The 24,021-nt window shown below is 46.7% G+C and overlaps 1 protein-coding gene and 1 long non-coding RNA gene across 2 annotated transcripts; both read right to left on the minus strand.

Annotated features, from left to right (window-relative positions):
• Window positions 1-3,107: 3,107 nt before the first annotated feature.
• On the minus strand, window positions 3,108-10,051 carry LOC132356658 (uncharacterized). The gene is made up of 2 exons (XR_009499947.1): window positions 9,259-10,051; window positions 3,108-8,991 (listed from the first exon to the last, which is right to left on the minus strand). It is a non-coding gene; the product is annotated as an uncharacterized LOC132356658 (long non-coding RNA).
• A 6,974-nt stretch (window positions 10,052-17,025) lies between these two features.
• On the minus strand, window positions 17,026-23,915 carry LOC132356657 (sperm-associated antigen 11B-like). Its single transcript, XM_059909628.1, is given in 3 exon segments — window positions 17,026-17,437; window positions 22,682-22,831; window positions 23,861-23,915. Coding segments are annotated over 3 exon segments (471 nt in total). The 3' UTR covers window positions 17,026-17,171.
• Window positions 23,916-24,021: the final 106 nt, after the last annotated feature.

Consider the following 24,021-nt stretch of genomic DNA (forward strand, 5'->3'; position numbering starts at 1 on the left):
AGGGCGTGCGTCCAGTTTGCCACAGTTGTTAACATTCTCTGCTCTCTCTGCCACAGCTCTAGAAGACCTCTCATCCCTCCCACAGCCTTTATGGGGAGATGCACGCTCAGGTGCGCACACAAACACACACACAGAATTACAGAATTCTCTCTAGCTCAGATGGAACCAACACCTGTCTTATATCCCCTCTGCCCCTGATACATAAGAGCCTGAAAAACTTCCCCTTTTTCCACCTCCTGCAGGTCTTCACTGCCCCTCTACCTGATGTCATTTATCCTCTAACAATCTCCGTGAATCCTTGATTTCTCTTTCCTTTTCTCTCTCCCATTCTTTCTCCTTCCACCTCCTTCCTTCTCACCACCCCCAACTTGACAGTCACGTACACATTTTTCTATTTATCTATGTTATTTGCATTTGTCTTATTCTTTTGAGCACTAGGTCTCAGCTCAGAAAAAATACAGTCTATATAATATATGTATATATGTACATACAAACTTAAATTACTGTGACTTAAAATTTGTTTCATTTTGAGGATTTTTTGTGTTTTGTAATAAGCATTTCACAAGTCATATCTGTTTTAGGATACACTCTGGCCCAGGGCCAAATCTCAGCTTTAGCTCTGTAGTTATGTACACATATGCACAGCTTACAACACCTGTCCAGAACTCCACACCCAGCTAAGGAACTCTACAAAACCGACAAAAACGGGGGGGGGAAAAAATCAACAAAATATCTAGATGTTTTCAAGCACAGTACACATTTTAGGAAAATTACTGATAATGGCCTGGACTTTATTCTCCTGGGGGTTGGTATTTTGAGTCACCAGACTGTCATATATTGTTGTGAACGTCATGGCGCACTGAGCAAAAGACCTCTGGGATGGCTAGGGTGGGACCCACTGCTTTCCAAAGGGTCAGATTTGCCTCGTCCAGTGGGTTCTCTGTAGCCTCTTCGGAACTAGATTTTGCTCGAGACAATGGTGCTCGGTGTCACAGGCTGCCCTGCTCAGCTGCCCGAAGTTTCTATTTAAGTCTCACTTCACGGACTCTTTTCATATCTGCCTCTTCCCTGGGGACACGTAGAAGCTCCAGATATCCGCCTGGAGACCCTCTGCAAAACTGCACCTGTTTACTCAAAAAAGGAAACCATAACGTGTACCCAAATATTTTTTCTTCATTTCAGTCTCCCTTGAGCGATCTGTCTTCTTCTGTTACCGCCCCCCAACACCTGTGTCTTCTTCCAATCTTTTACCCTGTTTTATGCATCACATTAACCTCTTCTCTCTGTCTGGCTCTTGCTTTCTCTCTGCCTTATTCTTCTGTCTCTGTGTTCTTGTGTCTGTCATTGTCTGTCTCCTACCTCCTCCTGTCTAACACTGTGTGAGTGTGTGTGTGTGTGTGTCTCCACAGGGCGGTCTCTCTACTTCTGCTCTTGTGGGGAATGTCACGGTCTCTGGGTCTCTCCACATCAGAACTCTCTTCCTGACAGGCTGCAGTGCTTCCAGCTCTTGGGACCACCTTCCCCAGCCAGCCAAGGGGATCTCCTGACTGGGAACCTCCATCCTCTGGCCATGCAGGTGCCTCCAGATTATTCTGGGGGAACATGACCAAACACACAGTCCTGCTTCTGCTAATAAACCTTGCCACCAAGCCCGGTAATGAAAGGATTAGAGATTCTGCAGAAAAATCCAGATTTCTGGTAATGACTTGTCCTTTGAAGGTTCATGCGGAATGAGGTAACAGAGATAAGAATCAACCCTCATTTTCTGTGGGGAGAAGAGCTCAAGGGGGGAGGGCTTCAAATCTTATCTAGGACTAACCATTCTCAAATCCCCATGAGGTAGGCATAGGGCGGTGAGTGTGCCTTCTCTCCATACGAGGAAATATAACCAAGCTGAAATGGTCAAAGCCATGCTTCTAGGGGAGTTTACTCACTTTTTAAAAGTGACTGTTTCCTTGCTTTGTTATTATCAGCAACAAAATCTCAAGATTTAAAGGGATCTTCAAGGTCATGTCATAAAATGCCTCATGTGGTGGTTGAATCCTGCCTCTTTTTGAACACTTCTAATGTTGGTGAACTCACTGTTCCCAAAAGGATCCCACTTTATTTTCAGCTGCTATGCCTATTGTTTTACTTTTCTCCTTATTGAGTCAAACTACGCTTCCTTAAAACTTGTCTCATTGTTCCTGTCTGGATTCCTGGTTCTCAAAAACTTCCCTCCTTTCCCTCTTTCTTCCTTCCTTCCCTTCTTGTTTTCTTTCTCTTTTAAATTAATTAGACCATGTCCTTTTTATTTTATTTTTGACTTCTTGATTTTTAAATTTGAGTTATAATTGACAAATGAAATTGTAAGGTCATGATGTGTACATTGTGATGATTCAAAGCATGTGCACCCTTTGAAAGGACTTCTCCCCCGTCTAGTTAATTAACACATTCAACACCTCACACCTTTATCTTCTTTTTTTCTGTGTGTGAGAACCTTCTTCCTTTTTTCCTTTCTTTCTCTCTAACCTTGAACACACATTTCAAATTTAGCTAGAGTGGTAGTGACACATGTCCAGCGGCTCAGACTGTGGTGATTCTGGGGAGAAGTGAGATTGGGCACGCTGGGCTCCTTTCTTTCTCCAAGAATTTTCACCTCCAGCAGAATAGTTATTTTGCATCCAGATTAAAGCCCTATATTGTTTCCCTGACACCTTCTTGAGGAGACTGGAGACTCAAGCCAGTAATTAGGGTTTCTGGAGGTCTTGGGAAGTCTACAGGAAGAGGATTTCAAACTTCCTGGCAGGCAGGAAAGAACATTTGAGCAAACTGGTGTGGGTTCACGTTCGGACCCGAACTACTAACATTTAGTCAACGTCCCCCTATTAGCAGGGGACTAATTATCTGGTAGAGGTAGAGGGAGTATTTCTTGGGAGACGGTTCCTAAGCTGGCGTTTTCCATTAGACACAAATCTCTGCTGTCACTCTTCTTGCTTCCACGGATGTCATCAAATGTAAAATGCACCATTTTTAAATGCATTAATAAAAAAGTGTTAAACTATGAACAATGTATTTTTATCACATGGCATTTTAACTTTATATTTATTGAATGAGCTCTTTGAAACTTATTTAGACATAATTATTTATTATATTTTGTGCTTTTATATAAGTGAAAAAAATTAAGTTTCCATATCAAGAACATCGTTAATGAAGCAATTCTTAGAAGAGTGTTTAACTTGGACATTTTTCAAGGACAGTGACACACAGTATTCAAATTTTGATGATGATTTTTTTTTTAGTCTTAAATGAAGACGTCGACAGAAAGTTTCTAGTCAAAAAGCAGAGCTTGTACCCTTTTCTCAAATGGTGCTTCGGCAGTTGGTTGGATGGAGCGCTGAAAAGCTGCTCCCAGAGCAGGGGTTGGGGGCCTGTAGAGGCGTGCATCACTATGCTACCAGGAAGCGGGCAGCAAAGGGAAGGGAGGACCGGGTACCCACGAGACCCTTGCCCTCCGTGGGGTGGTCAGGGTGGGCGCTGGCCCCTGGAGAGGAAAATTGCTGGAGTGGGAGATCCTGGAACAAAGCTTTCTGTCATCACGGTGCTTCTTCATCTTTCTTTTCATGAAGAGCTGCCTCTCCAGCAAATTCCTTTCCCAAGACTCATGGTGTCTTCCCTCCACATGAGCAGATGCCAGAATCACGGGGAGGAAAGGGGAAGGACGAGCCAGGCACCAGGGGTGTGAAGTCTCTCAGTGAACCAGCCTGGGGCTCTCTGGCTTCACCTTTGCCCGACCAGCTGTTGGCGGAGCCGTGGTGATTCACGGAACAGGATGTTCAGGTGTGATGTTTGATGCTAGGTGTGGTGCAGTTCCAGGCGAGCACCATGAAAAACTGGAAAAGCTGCACATTTCACTTTATTGTTGTCACTGTGTCGTTCCAGGGAGGGAGCTGAGGAAGCAGAGACGGGGCAGCTACCAGCCCAAGCTCGTGTCTCGAAGCCAGATGAGCGTCTTCACCCTTCAGAAACTGTCTCCTTTAGCCCTGTGGTTCTCAGTGCCATCTTGGCAGCATTTAAGAATTACATATGGCGCCCAAGGCACCACCTGTAGGGATCTGACTGATTGAGTCGGGTGGATCCTTAGCTAATTCTGTAAAGGGACCTGAGCGTAGCTATTGTGCATCCAGAGCTGAGAACCATGGCCTCAGGTAGAGAATCGTGGTTCCGTTGCATCCTCTCCAGCAGCTTCACTGTCTTTTCCCTGCAGTAACATGACGCTGGCCATCACCACATCCCCCCACTAAGTAAGGCTCCGAAGGAGTGGCAGACAGAGAGGAGCTGCAGTGAACGCTGGTCAGTTCACCACATGATCCCACAGACCCACTAACAATCTGTGAGAAGGAAGGCTAGCCCTCCTCCTCAGAGACAGAGACAGCGCTCTCGGAGGAGACATGTCATATGATGCACTTCACGTCAGAGAGGGAGGCGTAGTCTAGAGGGCAAACCTCACTCGGGGGCCCGCGTTTGTACCCAGAAAGATAGTGCTGTACGAGGAGAGACGCCAGGTGGGCGACACCCCGTTTCAGACAGAGAGAGCATTCCCTGAGGAGAAACGTGGGATCCTGGGCCTTGACCTCAGAGAGGTCAGCAGCTCTCTTTGAAGACAAGGCCTGGTGGCCTGCTCTTGTTCTCAGACAGACAGAGGTCACAATAAAATAGAAACACCAGGGCTTCCGTGGTGGCGCGGTGGTTAAGAATCCACCTGCCAATGCAGGGGACACGGGTTCGAGCCCTGGTCCGGGAAGATCCCACATGCCGCGGAGCCACTAAACCCGTGTGCCACAACTACTGAGCCTGTGCTCTAGAGTCTGCGAGCCACAACTACTGAGCCTGCGTGCTACAACTACTGATCCCACATGCCACAACTACTGAAGCCCGCGCACCTAGAGCCCATGCTCCGCAACAAGAGAAGCCACCGCGATGAGAAGCACGCGCACCACAATGAAGAGTAGCCCCGCTTGCCACAACTAGAGAAAGCTGGCACGCAGCAACGAAGACCCAAAGCAGCCAAAAATAAATAAATAAATAAATTTAAAAAAAAAAGAAAAGAAAGAAACGCCAGAGGATGGGCCATTTTCCTTCGACAGCCCTCTAGGAGGAGAGGCGCCCAATGGACAGGGAAGAGAGCTCCCCGAGGAGAGAGGTGGGGGGGCCGGGCTCCCCTCAGTCAGAGAGGGCGCTCCTCGAGGATAAGCTCAGCGGGGATGGCAGCTGAGAGTTTCAGAAGGAGGGGCAGGTCTCTCCGAGGGGAAGTGCGCTGGCTGGTTCTCCACCTCAGAGCGAGACCGCGCCCTGAGGAGAAAGGCCAGGTTGGCGGCGCTCTGCCTCAGAAGAGGAGAGGGCCCTTTATGAGGAGGAACCCCGAATGGCCGGCCTTGCTTCTCAGACAGGGAGAAAGCGCTCTGAGGAGGAAAGACAGCTCCCCTTTTCAGACAGACAGACAGACAGACAGAACTGTGTGAGGTGAAAGGCTGCATGCCTCCCTTCTTCCCTGTGAGAGGTTCACTGCTTCCTCTGGTGAAGGGTTGTACACCCTGCCTCTCTTCAGGGAGACAGCACACACTGCTGGGGACTCTGAACGTTCAGCGGCTTCTAGGCCCTGTTTGTCAGGGAGGGAAACAGGGGGCGGCTGTAGGAGTCCCTTGATAGCCCCCCACATTTTGGGGGCCACCTTGCCAGATGCCATCTGCTGAGCTTTCTCTTAACTTCATGTCTTTCTTTTCATCTTTTCTCCTTCTTCTTCTGCCTCTGAAATGTACTGGACTTGAGCTACAGGCTCAAGACAAATGGTGGACAGGCCTCAGGCCCTGGGCTTCCAAGGGCGCATCGGGCAAGCAGAGGAGCGTGGCTGCCGGCGGGGGTGACGTTCGCCCCAGGTGTCCTCGGGCAGTGCAGCAGGGGCCCCAGGTCACTTGGGGGGCGCTGTGCCGTGTCCCAGCAGGTGTCGTGTCAGCCAAGGCCTGAAGGGTTTGGAAATTTTATGAGCTATGTTGGAAAATCGGCTCATTTGGGGGAGAAATAAATTAATAGTATCAGGATTTATCACCCACCTTTTCCTCTGCACTTGAATCTATTCCCAAGTCACAGACTTGGAATGCAACCACTAGGGAAGAATTTCATAAATAGTTTGGAGAATCAGGCATACCATTCCTAGGGAAGATAAATGACCTTCCTCGTGTGTTAATTACGCATTGTTGTACCTTTGTTACCTTAAGTTGTCACGTAACTCACAGACCATTAATAACAGTAGCCAAGCATCCGGGAATTCCTTGACAGGAGAAGCTATATCATTAGTTGGTTGATATAAATATTCTGTACATCAAAGATGTGACGCATAATCACTATAAGACGCTACAAAAGGACAGCCCTCTGCACTGTCCCATTTTTAACAAGCTTAATCCTGTCCTCTTTCTATTACCTTGGAACCTGTAAGGAGAATTCTCATTCGTTAAGAAACCAAGCATTAATTTGGCCATTGCCTATCACCTTGGTTTCTGTATCTGAGTGAGGGAAACAATAAGAGTTTCCTCAAGGAGTTATTTGGGGACTATAAATAAGACAAGTAAAATTCCAAGAACGATGTTTGCAATAAGGCGTATTTGGCAAAAGACAGCCATCCGCTGGAGGCAGACTGGTGGACTGGCTCTCCACTGCAGACTCCAGAAAGAAGAGGCCGTTATTCTTCTGACTGGCATGGACGCCAAGGCACTAGAGCCTCCAGGTACCCAAGGTGCTGTGTTCTGTGGCACAAGGAGGGAGAATGCCTTTCCCCTTTTCCATTAGGGTCTGCTGGAAGGATCCCAAGGCTGTATCGTTGCTGCCGTATGTTTTATAGAGTTTTTACTTCCAATTTCAGTCTAACCATTTCATTAAATGTGCGATTGGATACAGTGAGAACTGGGCTGGGAATTCCACCCACCTGCCACCCAGGTGATTCTGAGATAGCGTTCTACTGCTCTCAGATTAATGGCGAGTGAAGCCATTTACCCTTTCCCACTCATTTGTTTATCCCCCTAAAATGTAAGCTCCATGCAGGCAGGAGTTTTGTGCGTTTGGTTCTTTATTATACCTTTGGCACCTAGAACGGTGCTTATCATATAATACCTAACTGTTGAATACCTTCATGTTCACCAGAGATAAAATTCAAATCAATACAGAGCATATGTAAAGAAACACTACAAAATAAAGGTAAGGGAATAGTATTGGGAAGACTCAGCAAAAGACCCATCCTGTGAAAAAGATCCACTGCAGGAATAAGAAGACAATTCTGTCTCAAGTTTTTAAAAAACAAACAAACAAAAAACAGCATATAGGACTTCCCTGGTGGCACAGTAGTTAAGAATCTGCCTGCCAATGCAGGGGACACGGGTTCGAGCCCTGGCCTGGGAAGATACCACATGCCGCGGAGCATATAGGCCCGTGCGCCACAACTACTGAGCCCACGTGCCACAACTACTGAGCCTGTGCTCTAGAGCCCGCGAGCCACAACTACTGAGCCCGTATGCTGCAACTACTGAAGCCCGTGTGCCTAGAGCCTGTGCTCCGCAACAAGAGAAGCCACCGCAACGAGAAGCCCGTGCACCGCAGTGAAGACCCAACACAGCCAAAAATAAATAAATAAAAATAAATAAATTTATATAAAAATACAGTATCTACCATTTATAGGCAACTGTCTACAAGGACAAAACAAGGTGGGATAAAATAGTAGGCAAGATTTTTAGAAAATGAAATGGAAGAGTAAAGTTTGTGGTACTAAGGAAAAGTCCATACTTTGGAAGCTGAACTAATGATGTGAAGATCACACTTGAGGTGGCATTCCAGACACAGTAGGAAAAAGACACAGACACGAAAACTACTACAGATGGTGAGACACAAAAGTCAGAGGAAGACAAGTCAACCTAAAGGCTACGGTATTCCTGAGAAGAAAACAGAAAATTTTCAGAGGAGATATAATGTGAATGGCGGTTACCAGGGGCTGGAGGGAGGGGAAGTGGGGAATTATTAATCAACAGGTGTGAAGTTTCAGTTTCGTAAGATGAGTAAGCTCTAAAGATGTGCTGTGCAATGCTGTGCCTGTACATGCATTGTACACCTAACATTTGTTATGATAGATATCACGCTGTGTTTTTATCACAATAAAATTACATCTTTTTAAAAAAGAAATAATGTTAAAATACTATTTAAAAAGAGTTTGTGAAGTGGAAAATTACTGAAATAAGCCAGTTTATAGGCCTTCCCAATCTTCAGATGAAACCAATTAAATGAGAATTGCAGTTAAATGTGCCTTAATGAAATGTTTAAGGCATAAACAAAAAGAAATAAGAGCTTACCAAAATCAGGAATCCCATAAGAGAACAAAAGCAGACCTACCCTACCTATTTCTTCCACTACACTAGATGCTGCCTGAGGAAGGGCGCCTTTGAGATTTTTAAGAGGAAAATTGTGTTGCAAGGATTTGGTTCCATGACTGATTATCTCTCATGGGTAAAAAAAGAAAATCATTCTGAAATATTCAAGGAATCAGAAAATATTTCATCCAAATGCTATTCTTGAAAATATTATAAAATTTATATTTGTTTCTATACTACATTGCATCTCTTTTTTTTTTTTTTTTTTTTTGAGAAAAGGAATACCAGATGCTATTTTCTGCCTTCAGATTTGCCATGTTCCAATCCATTTTCATGTGTCCTTGAACAAAGGGCAGAAAGCATGACTGTGTCCTTCAATGTTAAAACTCTGTGGCTTTGCCATTCTGTTGGTTCCTGAAGTAACAGCTACTAGTGAAAAGAATTTAGTGGTTGGCTAAATTTGTCTTTTCCCTCTCAAAGTCATACTTAGGTTCATACTTACAGTTCCTCTGTCCAAACTGGCTCTTCACTTTTCCTGAAGCATTTCCTACTTACCATATGTCTATTTCAGCACATATAGTGTTTCATGATCCCCTTTTTATCCCTGTAGAAATAAACAGAATTTTCAGCCTTCACTACCGCAATGGAATTATCTCACACTCCCCTAAAAGCCATAGGGCAGTGTCTTGATTATCTATAATAAGACTAATTTCTCTATTCATCAGAGGCTTCCATCAAGTCCTTGGTTCCCAGCTGCATGAATTACATCAACACAGCCCTTGGGTTTAGACCAGGTGAAATAATAAACTGGGTCCCCACCACCTGACTCTGGCTGGGGCAGTTGTTCTTATTTTTGGCTGAGGATTCTTACCACAATATCCGCTTGAAATGATCTTCCCACTGACTTCCTCTCATCCTAGAATCCTTCTGGTGTGTCTTTCTTTTGTGTTTATTCCTGTAGCTTCTATTAAAGACAAAAATGACTAGTCAGAAATACCAGCCTCCTTTCCTCCTAACCCTGGAAACTCCTTTGGGGCTTTCTTTTCACTATCCTAACTCAGTTCTTTAGTTACTTCCTATAATCCTCCATATTACACCCCCCTGTACAGCTAACAATCATTCACCGGATCCTTGGGTAAGCCAGGGAGAAGGTTGGGGCAATTATTTATCATTTTCTTAAAGTCCTACACCAAATTCTTTTCTCATTTGTCTCACAGGTCTTTTTTCTCTTCCAGGTTTACCATAATTCATCACAGGAGAGCACGCCAAGCTCCTGCAGCCATATTTCCTTTGTCAACTGAGGTACGCGCATAACTTATGGAAGTAGGTATCCCAGACACACCTCTGTTTAATTGTCTTCACCAGCTGTGGTCATGTTATTGGTTTCCTAGGATGAACTACTCATTCATACAAACACAACTCATTGGGTTTAGGGCACTTTTGCCCACTGTGCTCATCAGGAGTTCCCCAAAGCATCAACACAATTATTATTAGAGTTGCGACTAGAACCCAAGTACCTGGCATTCCCAGTAAGTGTCACTTCTACTCACTCACTCACATACACAGTCATCCGCAGCTCACAGAGCCATATGCCCTCCTGCAGGGAAGGCACCCATCTCCAGGGTTTGTTGAGAAGCTTATCTTAGCCAGTGCTGTCGGGGAACATCCTGAGAAAGAAACGTGTGTTGTCTTAGGAACAGCAGAAAAGCCCACACCCACACGTTGAGTCTTCTGGCTCAGAGTGAGTTGGGTTAGGGTCCTAGGCATGTCCCTGATCTCCACCTGATCTAGGTTGCATCATTTAACTCTGCCTTAATTTTTCCAGCAATGAAACAGACATGATAACTGACCCGTTGCAGGAACCTTGGATAGACAGGCAGGAAGTAGTGACCAGCTTTCTCTAGGGGAGCTCTCAGAGCTCAGAGAAAGGAGAAACAGGGAGGAGGCAAATCAGAGAAGGAGCCCAGAGGAAGCAGATGGAAACGAGAGAAGAACAGATTCTCTGGGGCTTTCCTGTTCTCCCGAAAGTGTAAAAGGACTGGCCATGCGCTTCACCGCAGTGCCCGCTGGTGCATGTAGACCTAACAGAGCCATTTAATCAGACCCCCTAGGGAAGCACCCTCTGCCCCATAGTGGGGCTTGACGTTGTTTCCCTGCAGCCGAGGTCTTTCCCATCCCTGCTGTCCTCATTGGTAATACTGATGTTGCTTGTCTGACTCCAGGAACCTTTTCTGGTCCATCAAGAAACAGGCTGTGTTAATGCACTCAGTCTCCCTTCATTTGGACATACTAATTTTAATTTTTGTTCTTATTGCTAAGAGATTCCCTGGGTCCAGTAAGGTCATGTCCTATGACCCAAGAGATAAGGGCAGGCCAGCTCAGAGCAGGCCAAGCCTGCAGGTAGCTGTGGTGACCACTGCATGTGTGGACCGGAAGGAAAGATTCGGTGTGGTCTTTATTAATCACCGGAAGCCCAGTGGGGATGAGATTGACTGAGCCCGTCCTCCCTATCTCCTTGCCTGCAGACCTTGGCACTGCGGAAGAAGCAGACTTCCTGATCACAGGGCAGCTCTGGGGCATGGATGAGTCTGAGGGATCAAAGTCCCGGGAAGGCTTCTTGGGGTACAGTGGGAGAGCAGCACACTGTGTATGGATGGTGGGCGAGGGGAGCAGACAGGAGGCAGTCAGGTGTGTTCCAACCGGCTCTGCATCCTGGTGCCTAAAGGATCTCTTCCCACCAGGGGTACAGCCGGTGTCCATAATGCCTGGTCAGGCATCGGGGCCCTGCACTCAGCGGGCTTCCGGAAAAAGACCACCACCGTGTGACTAATAGAGCTGCTCGCTCAGAACTGACCCTGAGGAGCCAGGATGCTAGCTCCCTTGTCCCCAGGCAGAGCTGCAAAAATGACCCAGAACGGTAGAAGAGATCAGCTTTTACCAGTTTCTTATGAATCCCCAAGCAGGTTCCAAAAACCCCTCTGGATAACATGCTTTGATGTTTTATAATCTTAATGCCCAGGAAGTTCTTTCTTATGTTAAATTTATGACTTTCTGGAGGCAATTTAAGTCTACTATAGACTATCTCTGCCTAGGATCAAAGTAGTCTTTGTTTATATGTACATACATATTTATCCTTAGGCACATCAATTTTGTCTTTTTTTTTTTTTTTTAAGAAATTCACGTTCTTTTATTTATTTATTTATTTATTTTTGGCTGTGTTGGGTCTTCATTTCTGTGCGAGGGCTTTCTCTAGTTGCGGCAAGTGGGGACCACTCTTCATCGCGGTGCGCGGGCCTCTCACCATCGTGGCCTCTCTTGTTGCGGAGCACAGGCTCCAGACGCGCAGGCTCAGTGATTGTGGCTCACGGGCCCAGTTGCTCCGTGGCATGTGGGATCTTCCCAGACCAGGGCTCGAACCCGTGTCCCCTGCATTGGCAGGCAGATTCTCAACCACTGCGCCACCAGGGAAGCCCCCAATTTTGTCTTTTTAAAGGTATATTTAAAATTAAGAGTAATACAATAACAGAGTATTTTTAAAGATAAAATAATTTAAAATCACCAATAATCTTAACACTGGAAACTAAAATCTTTTTTTTTTCTTTTTTTGATTTTGGACATATTTTTCACAATTAATTTTACATCAAATATATAAAAATTGTATCCTGCAACTTCTAAGAAAGAAAATTTTATTTTATGCATTTTTATGGTTTTTATTTGCTTTTATGTTTATTATACATAAGGGATATGGAATATCCCTTTAAGTATTGGGTTGGCCAAAATGTTCCTTTTGGCCAGCCCAATAGATCTAACATAGTTTGCTAAGATATTGCTTTATTGGAGTATATATCTCCATTTGCATATGGAGGCCATCTTCCCATTGCCTCATAACTTACAATGCTCTACAGACCAACAGGAGGACCCAGGGCCTGCTTACTTAGATTTATTTTTGTTGGTGGGTTACCTTTGAAAAGCAGATGGTGATGGGGATCTTCCCTGTCCTTCAAGATGTGAGTAAAATTTGGGGGGTAGACCATAGGATTAGTAGCTACAGGATAAATGGGGGAAGTTGCCCCTTATTACAAAGTGTGACTCCATCTGTGTTTTCACTCCTAACATCCTTGGGGCGGTTACGACAGCCCTCCGGATCTTTCCGTCATGTCACACAAAGTGCTCCCACTTCGGTCCTGCTCAGGGTTGCATCAGAAACACAAAGGCGCTGGTCGGCACTGAGGTTTGGAAGTGGGGGGAGATGTTAATATGGCAACTAACCTTCTCTCGGTGGATAAAAATTCCCTCAGTCGGGACTAGGTTAGGACCACCCCCAGCCCAGCCTATGGGCAGAGAGAGGGGCAAGTCTTCACTAGCCTGCAGGCACTTCCCCAAGGGCTCTTGGCGGGTAGGGAGGTTAAACAATGCAGCAGAGGAGGGGGGAGGAAGGAGAAGAAAGGGCATGGAGGCCCCTCCTCAAGTCCACCCCCCCCCCCCAAGGCTTCTTCCACCTTCGTTCCTTCATTCACTCACAAATACTTACTGAACAAAGACAATGCGTTAAGACGTGCTGAGCTCTGCAGTTTGGCAACGAAGGTACAGATGTGCTCCCTGCTCAGGAAGTGCGCCTCGTAGCGTAGAGTTAGGTGTTTGACCATCCTGCCTTTACCTTCCTGGACCAGGAGAGCAAAGACAGGGCCTGCCCGGTCTTGGGGGTGGGGGACCCGGCGCGGGACTCTTCCGGATTCGAGGACATTTACTCTCTCTCTGAAGGTGAGTAGATCAAAAGAAGGTGTCGAGGCAGCGTGGAAGCAAAAGGTCAGTTCGTGCCAAGGAAGACCTGGAGAGGCTCGTGTGGCCCTTGAGGAAGGAAAGGCCATCACGCCTGGGACTCCGAGAGTCAGGAGGAGAGGAGCGTCAGAGCGTGTTAGGTGGAGGATATGGGCTTTCTCCGGGGAGTGGGTCATCTCCTGCTCTCACACCGTCGGCTTTCAGGCAAGGGTTTTTAAAGACAGTGTTAGGGGAGAGGGTCATAGGAAACGTGCTCCTGGACCTTCTTCTAACTGGTTGGTGGTGAAGAACCAGGCCATGTTTCCAGAATCTCAATCATCGACCTTCTGGTTCTGACCAGTCTGGGGTCTACAAGCTGGAGGTCAGCATGTAACCACCGTCCACCACCCGGCCGGGGGAGCTCTTAGTGTCTGCAGAACAGCACAAAGACGTGCATCAGATTGTTCTCTCTCTCTTCAGGAGGAACTAGGGGTCCTGTGACTCTGTTGTTCTGATCTCTTTGGAACTCGGGGAAGGTCTAGGAGGGTCCTTTTTTTCTACAAACAAGAAATGGGGGAGACGGAGGGGCTTTTGTACCCAGGGAGGCCCTGCAGGGTCTTACTCGGTTTCAATCCCCCTTTTTCTTTGATACTCCTCAATTCTGAGGGGAACAGGGGCAGACAAGAAAGGAAGCAAAGTTTTGAATAGAGAGGTTAGTCATAAACTCAGTAAGGGAGCTCAGTTTTAGGGGGACTGCATTTCCCTCCAAGAGAGAGCAAGGTCTGAACTGAGAGGGGCACTTGTGCGATTGGGTGGACCCTGGGACATTAACGACACCCAGGAACCCCGGGAGCAAACACAGCTGAGGGTGGGGCTGTTGGCTGTTGAAGTTCAGTTGTCCTTGTCAGGAGATGATTAGAAATACTCACGTGGAATTCCAGCCAGGGACTAAGGGTAAAGAGATGGGTGGGGGACTTGCTGACCGGTGCTCACATTTCAAATTATCACAATAAATGTACCTCTAAGTCACCAGCAGTATCACAGGCTCCCACTGGTCATTGGGGTCATGTGACACAAAAGGCCTTTATCTAGTGAGGCTTTCACTTGGCCTAAAGGGTCAGAGGCTCCGGCCTGTGCTGTGGTTTCATCTCAGGGCATTTCCCCAGGAAGGTCTGGTCTGGTGTTGACACTTTACCCCTGACAGTATTAATAAAGGGCTTCTTGTAAATACAGGAAAACAGAAACAAAAACTCCAAGTGGCTTCCCGTCTTCCTCAAAGTGAAAGCCTGAATCTTACTCTGACCTCTGAGTTCTCTTTGCTGGCCTCCGCTGGCTGTTCCTCAAATGCACCAGGCTCGGCCCTTCTAGGGGCGCTGGCGTTTGTTTCCCCTCCTTGGAGTGCCCACTGCCCACCAGATACCAAGGGCTCACTCCTCACCTTCAGGTCTCAGAATCTACCTTCTTGGAGAGGACTTCTCTATCTCCTGCATCCAAATGCCACCCTCTGCCTGACACTTTGTATCCCCTCCTCTGCTTTTTCTTTTTCCGTATCATTTATCACTTTCTAATAGATGTTTTATTTATACACCTTGCTTATCGGTCTCTCCAATTAGGATATAGATGAGCGACCAGAGCGTGGGAGATTTTGTTTGTTACTGGATCTCCTGTATCTAGAACACTACCTGGGGCATCGTGGATGCTTCCTAGATATTTGTTGAATGAATGAGTGAATGAATGAGTGAGTGAGTGAATGAGAACCGGGAAGTCATTAGAGAGATTTAAAGAGAATGGTAACGTATGTAGATGTGTTTTTGCAGGGAGGGCTCTTGTTTTCTCCATCTCCTTCTCAGTCATCTCAACTTTATGCTTCCTTTACAGACTTTGCCACACACATATGTACCTTAGCTCTCATACTTAATCATTATTTTAACTCTTACACACACACAAAAAAAAATCCAAAAAACAAAAACAAAAAGCTGCCTTGAATACATTTTTGTTCTCGCCACTTAGAGGGAGACACTGACATCCTAAGGCTTAATACCCAAGGCTCTATTGCTGACAGAACTCCAGCCAAGACCCAGGTGTCTGATGCCCGGTCCCTCAACTAGGTGCGGCTGAGGAACCATGGAGACAGTGGCATACTTCACTTTCTCCTAGCATCTCTGCCTGCTGTCCCAGCATCTCTGCCTGCTGTCCCAGCACCTCTGCCTGCTGTCCCAGCACCTCTGCCTGCTGTCCCAGCATCTCTGCCTGCTGTCCCAGCACCTCTGCCTGCTGTCCCAGCACCTCTGCCTGCTGTCTCAGCACCGCGCTCTTTCCTGGACCGCTTTCTCCTTCCTGTCATAGGTCTCTCTTCATCTCTCTTGGGGACTCCTCATTTTTCTGTGCCTCATGGAAACATCAGCATTCTTCAGTGCGTCCCTCTGAAATCTGTCCCTGGGTGATAGGTTATAAGAAGGCAGTTTCTGCCTACAAGTGAATGACTTTGACTCTTTTTTTTCATTTTTTAACCAATTTTTATTGGAGTAGAGTTGATGTACAATGTTGTGTTAGTTTCTGCTCTACAGCAAAGTGAATCAGTTATCCATATACATATATCCACTCTTTTTTAGATTCTTTCCCCATATAGGTTATTACAGAGTATTAAGTAGAGTTCCTTGTGCTATACAGTAGGTCCTTATTTGTTATCTATTTTATATAGAGCAGTGTGTATGTGTCAATACCAATCTCCCAATTTATCCCTCCCCCGACCCCTTTTCCCCTTGGTAACCATAAGTTTGTCTTCTACATCTGTGACTTTATTTCTGTTTTGTAAATAGGTTCATTTGTACCATTATTTTAGATGGCACATATAAGCAATATCATGATATTTGTCTTTCTCTGTCTGACAATCTCTAGGTCCATCCATGTTGCTGCAAATGGCATTATTTCGTTCTTTTTTATGGCTGACTTTGACTCTTTTATTTCTTGTCTCCTCCTCTCTCCCGGAACTTGTGCAAGTCCATCCAGGTCCCAGCTGGACATGGTGAACGCCGCCGGCTTCTAATCCGATGTTCCCCAGACCGGTCTAGCCCTCCCCGTGCTTCCCTTCCTCCCCACGTCCCGGGCGTCGCCTGGTCCCCAGGACTCTCCCCCACCCCGTGCCTTTCCTTCTCCTCCGTCACCAGACCTGTAACCTCAGCCTCTGCAGAAGCCCCTTAATTGTTCCCTCGTCAGAGCCTCTGTCACCATCTCAGCCACTGACCACATCCTCGGCCTTCACTGTCCCAGTCATCTCTTACCTTCCTGCCTCTGGTCTCACACATTGTCAGTCCATCCCCAATTCTTTTGTTAGAATGAACATCCTAACACTCAAGTATGATTACATTCACTCCCCTGGCGCACCTGGTAACCTTCTCGTGTTTAGCCCTCCGACGTCTTTAGCGTAATATTTGTTTTCTGACAACTTCACACCATTTTCCTGCACCCTCCTCTTTTGGTACTTGTAATTAGTCCCTCTCCTTTGCGGTTATGCTGAGCTTCTCCCCATTTTCTTAGCAAATCATTCTTTCAAGTTTCCATGACTTCCTACAAACTGTACTCTTTGCCTGAAAAATCTCTGCTTCTCTCTTTCACTTAAGAAACTCCTAATCATCCTCCAAAATCCTGCTCAAATATCCCCAGGAATCCTTTCTTAATTCTCTCATATTCGTCCTCCCCACATTTTGGATATACTCACATTTTAAAATATGCAGCATTTTGTTGTTTTTATGTATTGAGATGTTCTTCTCCTCATATATCCACAGTTTCAATTCATTACATTTCTCAGTGTCTAGAACAAAAGTAGGTACTCAAAAAATATTTTTAAAATAAAAGAACAAATGACTTGAATGCTTTCCTATAAAAGTTTATTACATCCATATCTACCAGTAAACATTGTGTGATTTGCAAGGTATTGTACATCTCAAGCTAAGTCACTTTCTCTAAGATCACACCGAAAGATCACGTATAGCAGTTTTTGACTTTTCTTTTGCTGCAGTAGGATGTTTAGACTGTCAGGCGCAGATGACCAAGCCTCACCTCCTCTCTGCTCAGCTCCTTCTCCAAAACACCCGCATCTGGATTAATGGCCCAGGAGAACAGGGAGTGGACAAAGCTTTGGCTTTTATGACAACAACCTCAGTTTTGAGGTAAACAGCACGCATCTTTCTTTTTAGAGCAATAGCCTAGTTGTAGTTCCATATAATTACAATATTTTTGACATCTGCCATCGCCTCTCTTGCAGTTGACAACTTTGAAATCTGGTTCAACGTCTGTATAAAGAAATAGCCAACGTTAAGAATCAAACACTGGTTATCTTAGCCCAAAGGGATATGGTGGAGGACGGCAGGGGATAGGAAACGGATTTCTTTTGTACATGGTCTATCGTATTGCCATGTAACCATTCTGATAGCATCGAACTCAGATTCTTGATTCCGGCTTAAAAGTCACCTTCACTCTCCCTGCAAATTCAGAGGCAGTTGGGAAGAGAAATGATGAGGGATGCATTACAGTACAAATGTTGTACTTTAAATAATTTGGAACGTTGTGTAGGGGGACAAATAAGGACCCTCTGAGGTAAACTGTGAAGTGACATGGCCCCATCAGACATGTACTAAGTGCAATGGTCCCTGAGGAAAGTGGGCAGAGCCGTCCCTGTAAGGGAGATGAGACATCTAGGCCAGGCCAGGCGAGCAGGGGTGGCAGAGGGTAGAATTTTAAAGAACGAAAAGATGTATTTTCTGCCCCTCACTACCTTATGAATGCCTGGATCTGCTACCTTAAACATGAGTCAAGTTACTTGAGTTAATATGAAATTGATGTCTCACTCTATAGTTCAAGCACTAAAATTGTTAAACATTAATTTTTCTCTTAAGTAATATATTATGATGACAATGATGGAAAAGGGTGAGGGGCAAGTGTTAAAAAAAGAAAAAACTGATGAACACAATGAAAGCAGAGGCACAATATCAGAGAATTAGCAATAGGTGTCTGGCTGGGGAAGGCTTCTGATGGAGACCAGGGTGCTCCGATTATCACAGGCGCTGCCACCGATTTGAGATTTGACCTTCAGAGTGATTAAATGTTAAAAGATGTTACCCTCTTCCTGTCCTAATTTCTTTCATCGTGTGCCTTACAATTATTTGGCTAGATCAATGAATCAATTGGTCAATCAATTAAATTATTTTCTTATCACTTCATTTTCAGATCAATAATTTTTTTTTCTTATCCATAAAAACCTGCACGTAGAGAATTCCCTGGCGGTCCAGTGGTTAGGACCTGGCGCTTTCATTTCCGGGGCCCCGGGTTCAATCCCTAGTTGGGGAACTAAGATCCTGCAAGCCGCTCAGCACGGCCGAAAAAACAAAACAAAAAAAACACCCTGATACCATCGCCATAATCAAGGTCATAAACATATTCCTCGCCTCCAAAAGTGTCCTTGTGTCCCTTTGTTTTTGTTTTGTTTAGTTTTTGTTTCTCTTGTGGTAAGAACATAAGACCTACCCCTCTTAAGAACTTTTTAAATGCACGACCTGCAGCATTAACTATAGGCTCTATGATGTACAGCACACCTCCAGGATTTATTCACTCAGCATAACTGAAACTTTACCCTATTGAACAACAGTTCCATCTATTTCTCTACCCCTTTCCTCTGGAAACACCATTCTATTGTCTACTCCTCTACCTTTGATTATTTTAAATACCCCATATGGTTCATAGTTTCAAGTTTAAAACTATAAAATCAACTCCAGGTATGTAGCTCTGCTTCTTCCAAGAGAGAGATTTACCTCCTCAGACCTATCATTCATCTAGTTAAGCCCCAACAAAATCCAAAGATTATTTTCATTATGACATCAATGGCAGAGGACTCTAGAATCGTCTCAGTGCTGCTGAGAAATGTCATGTTTTTCTAGGTCATCCTGTGCCACAGCTGCAGAACAGTCATCACTAGGAACCCCTTTCTTTTGGGGATTTAAAACTCCTTGTCTAAGTGAGAGAGTGGTAGTGTATATATGGACATATAAACACTACCAAATGTAAAATAGATAGCTAGTGGGAAGCAGCCGCATAGCACAGGGAGATCAGCTCAGTGCTTTGTGATGACCTAGAGGGGTGGGATAGGGAGGGTGGGAGGGAGACGCAAGAGGGAGAGGATATGGGGATATATGTATATGTATAGCTGATTCATTTTGTTATATAGCAGAAACTAACACACCATTGTAAAGCAATTATACTCCAACAAAAATGTTAAAAAAATAAAATAAAATAAAAATAAAACTTGTCTATAATGTTCACTCCATGGCTCTCTTTAGTCTGCTGATCTACCCAGAATAATCCTGTCTGAAGGGAGTTATTGTATCCCTCCAAGTATCCTAGTCTCATGTTGAACTATGTAACTTGTTTTCAGGTTATTTGTGAGGTAGGTGTTTGTACCTTCTGGTTGTCCGCTCTAGGCCCCTCCAGTGGGAAACAGAAGTGGACACACACCTCTCACCAATCAGAGGAGCTCATTCTTACTGCACCTACACACAGTCCAGCCCAGCATTTGCCCTCCAGCCCCTCTTCAACCTGCATCTCTGGTCACCAACATGAATTCTAAAAAATTAATAAAACTAGTACCCTGAATTGAAACAAGAGAGGATAGTATCGTAGGTTCTAGAGGAAGATAGTTCTGAATTCACACAACTTTTCTGCTACTTAGGTGGTGTGTGCTTTTGAGAAAGACACTCTTCAAGCTTGACCATCAAAAGGAGGTGATAAACCTATCCTCTAAGTTTGTATGAGTTCTAGCAAAGTACCTGGCACACAGTAGATGCTTATTATACTTAAATCATTATTATATTAATTAAATTGTTTGGGACATACTTTGGCCCTAGAAGCCTCTAGCCCTGGAATCTTGTACCAGTCAGTAAGAGCAACAAGAGGACGGATGGCACAGTCTTTGGAGACCATTTGGCTGGCCCAGCTGCTAACAGCTCTGACATCACGTGGGGAAAGGCCATGGGCCTTGTTCTTCTCAATTTACTCATTTGCAATGTGGGGATAATAATAGTACTTATCTCCTAAGGCTATTGTGAAGATTAAATGAACTTATGGCAAGCAGTTGGAACAGACCAGCACAAAGTGAGCAGTATATAAATATTATTGTTACTATTATTATTACTCATGATAACATCTTGTGGATTGCCACAGTAACTTATAAGACAAAATGATCTAATGTTATGAATCTCGTGTACAATAAAGACAAGTTCGGGGCTTCCCTGGTGGCGCAGCGGTTGAGAATCTGCCTGCCAATGCAGGGGACACAGGTTCCAGTCCCAGTCTGGGAAGATCCCATATGCCGCGGAGCAACTGGGCCCGTGAGCCGCAATTACTGAGCCTGCGCATCTGGAGCCTGTGCTCCGCAACAAGAGAGGCCGCGATAGTGAGAGGCCCGCGCACCGCGATGAAGAGTGGCCCCCGCTTGCCGCAACTAGAGAAAGCCCTCGCACAGAAACGAAGACCCAACACACCCATAAATAATAAATAAATAAATTTAAAAAAAAAAAGTAGAGGAATTTAAACAAAAACTCCTAAAGAAACTCAACATTTAAAAAAAAAAAAAGACAAGTTCATAACATTTTGTCCACTAAGCATTTTTGTCATGAAGCAAAGCCAATTTACCCGAGTATTCACTCAAGAAATCATTACTTGTAAAATAGATAGCTAGTGGGAAGCAGCCGCATAGCACAGGGAGATCAGCTGGGTGCTGTGTGACCACCTAGAGGGGTGGGATAGGGAGGGTGGGAGGGAGACGCAAGAGGAAGGGGATATGGGGACATGTGTATGCATATGGCTGATTCTCTTTGTTGTACAGAAGAAACTAACACCATATTGTAAAGCAATTATACTCCAATAAAGATGTTAAAAAAAAAAAAGAAATAATTACTGAGAACTTATAACGTGCTAAGTCCTGTTCTGGGTGTTGGGCTTTGCACAGTGAATGTGGCAGTTGATCTCTTATTCTCTGGTGAGGTTTACATTTCCCACTAGTCTTCACGTGACTTTGGAGACACAGGCAGAGCATATAGGGGACACAGAAGTCACGTGGTCCAGAATCTCCAACAGGTGGATCACAGTCAATGGACCGTCTTGAGAGCATCCCTTGTCAGTCCCCAAGCCAGTTGTGTCGCGCTTCTCCTAGTGGCTCACGTGCTCCCTTCTCTGTTCTTGGTGCTTTTGCCAACAGCATCCTTCTCTAGCACCAGCCTTCTCCCTTCTGCTCCAAGAAACATCCCTGCCAACAGACCTCCCCTCACAAACACCCACGTGGACAGACAGACATGCATGCAAACAATCCAATCACTCTTCCTTAGACAGAAGTTACATTCTTAGTGCTGGTTGACCCTGAGGTTGTAAAGACACAGCGACAGAGGCCCAGGAAGCCCACGCGGCTTCCCTGAAGTTCACCCTGCTGCAGGCAGGGCACAAGGAGTGGTCAGCAATGAGCTCTTTTCTTTAGAGATCCTACTCTCTTCCGCCAGCTGAGTTACTGAGGTCTCTGAGGCTTGCAGCCGTGAGGTGGACGAGGAGGAGGCAGATCCGAGTTTCTCACTGATTTGTCCTGTGATGCGCTGACCTTGTGCCCTGGCAGCCAGCCGGCAGGAGGAGGCACCCTTACTCCAGTTCGCGGCTGACTCTTTCGCAGGCCCTCAGTGTCTGGTGGCATCTAAGGCACATTCTCACTGACCCCTCAGGTCCTCAACAGACACCCTCTTCCAGAGGACCAAAGCTGACCCCTGTGTGAGGCCCAAATCTGGACCACGGAAAACAAATACGTGTTCTGCCCACCGAATACCTAGGAAGGTGGGCCCATTCCCAGGCGGCGTCCACCCCTCCTTCGCACCTGCACCAGGGAAGCGCAGCAGAGCAGCTGCCACCCGTTAGACTTTGGCCGCCGAAGAGGTGTCAGGCCAGCGTGGCTTCCTGTGTCAGGGGAGACTCAGGTCTCCAAGGGCCTCTCTTGAAGCCCATCTCCGGTGTCTCGGGGTGGGAACAGGGCCCAGGCCCTTTCCCTGAGGAAAAGCATGAGCCTCTCAAGTCACCAGTGGCCCTTTCCAGAAGCTTCTTCCCAAACTCATCTCAGTTTCCCCTTCTCTGTTTAAGGGCCTTGACAGGGGGAGGATCTCAGACTCGCCTCTCCGGGTTTCGGTCACCCCCTTTCTATAGAGCTGCCCGCCTCTGCACCCACACATGGGGGCACGTCTGACCGACACCATCCCCTCCGGCCACCAGCTTTGGGTGAAGTCCGAGCAGCGGCCTCTTGTCTGCTCGACGCTCCCACGTTTCACAAGACCTCCAGGGGTCCCGCCCTGGGGGGCTGTGAGACTCCCACGTCCTTTCCGACGGGCAGGGCAGCCTAAGCCGTCCACGTAGTGTCTCTGCGTCCCCAGCACAGCTCAGCTGCCACCCCGGCCCGGTCACCCCGCATCTAGCCTTCCTGTAAAGCCTCTGCCCTCGACGTACCCATCACTTACCCGGGAAGGGGGGCGTGCGAGGTAAGAGGTGGCGTTCTACTTGGTGGCGTGACGGGTGAGACCCTTCGGTGCCACGTCCCGGGGGGCCTTCCTCTGGTCCCCTGGGACCTTCGGTGTCCTGCTGGTTAGCATTCGTGACCCTGGACAATCCTGTCTCAGAGTAAACACACAGCAGAGAACGCTCAGAGCTCGCCATTCACAGAGCCAGGAGGACGAGGGGCTTACATTCCGCGGCTCGAGTGACAGTGGAGGCGGGAGGGGCAGGGGGATTGTCGCCCAAGTTTACAGTTCCGGTCGCGCAGGATGGGCACGGCCCAGACCTGCTGTCCAGCTTAGGTAACAACACGGCCTTGTGTGCTTCAAAATTTGCTAGGGGGGCAGATCTCACGTTAGGTGTTGTTACCACAGGAAAACAACAGCACGAAGAAAGGGCCACCGAAACTCTGGGAGGAGTTGGGGCGTCCGTCCCCTTGGCTGGGGGGATGGAAGCACAGGCGTTTGCATATCTCCACACGCATCACACTGTACACAGTAAGCAGGTGCCATGCCCCGTGTAACAACCATACGTCACTGAAGCTGCAAAAACAGAGAGAGGAGGATGGACGGAGTAGGCTGAAAGAGGGGCAAATGTGACGTGTGTGTGTGTGTGTGAGAGACAGAGACAGAGACAGAGAGAGATGAACGATCTGAAATGGTAAGTGGTGGAGCCTGAGTGCCCCGTGGAAGCCAAGCTGACCACCCCTAGGCTGTCACCAAGGTAGTCGTTGAGACCCCCTAAATGTCAAGGTCCTCCCTGACACACACTGTCCTTCTCTGTAAGGGGAAGGGGATGTTAAAAGGATAAGAAAGTGGAGTCAGCGTGGGGACCCTCCCTCCTGGGAAGCTATGCCAGCAGCACATTCAGAGTGTCACTCACGGGACTTCCCTGGCCATCTGGGGGTTAAGACTCTGTGCTTCCGATGCAGGGGGTGTGGGTTTGATCCCTGGTCGGGGATCGGCCAAAAAAAAAAAAAAAAAGAGTGTCATTCACAAACCCAGGCAGAGGCTCCTACTGAAAAACCCACCAGGAGATGGGCTCCCAGGGCTGAGTTTCTCAAGGCCCAGCCTGGACTCCTATCCTGGAAATGACCACTGTGGAGAGACCCTGGCCCCCAGGCCCAGGCCACACTGCCAATTTACCTGGGAAGAGAAGAACCACCAGGAGAAGGGTGGCTGGAGAGAGGAACTGCCTCATGTCGCCGAGGGGACGGCAGCTGGGGTGCCCAGGGTGGCCGCAGGCGGGCGGGCCGCAGCAGGGCTTCCTTTATAGCTGGGCTGGGTGAGTGGGCCTGTGGCCCAGG

The sequence above is a fragment of the Balaenoptera ricei genome, chromosome 21 (assembly GCF_028023285.1).
Source record: "Balaenoptera ricei isolate mBalRic1 chromosome 21, mBalRic1.hap2, whole genome shotgun sequence".
Taxonomy (NCBI): Eukaryota; Metazoa; Chordata; class Mammalia; order Artiodactyla; family Balaenopteridae; genus Balaenoptera; species Balaenoptera ricei.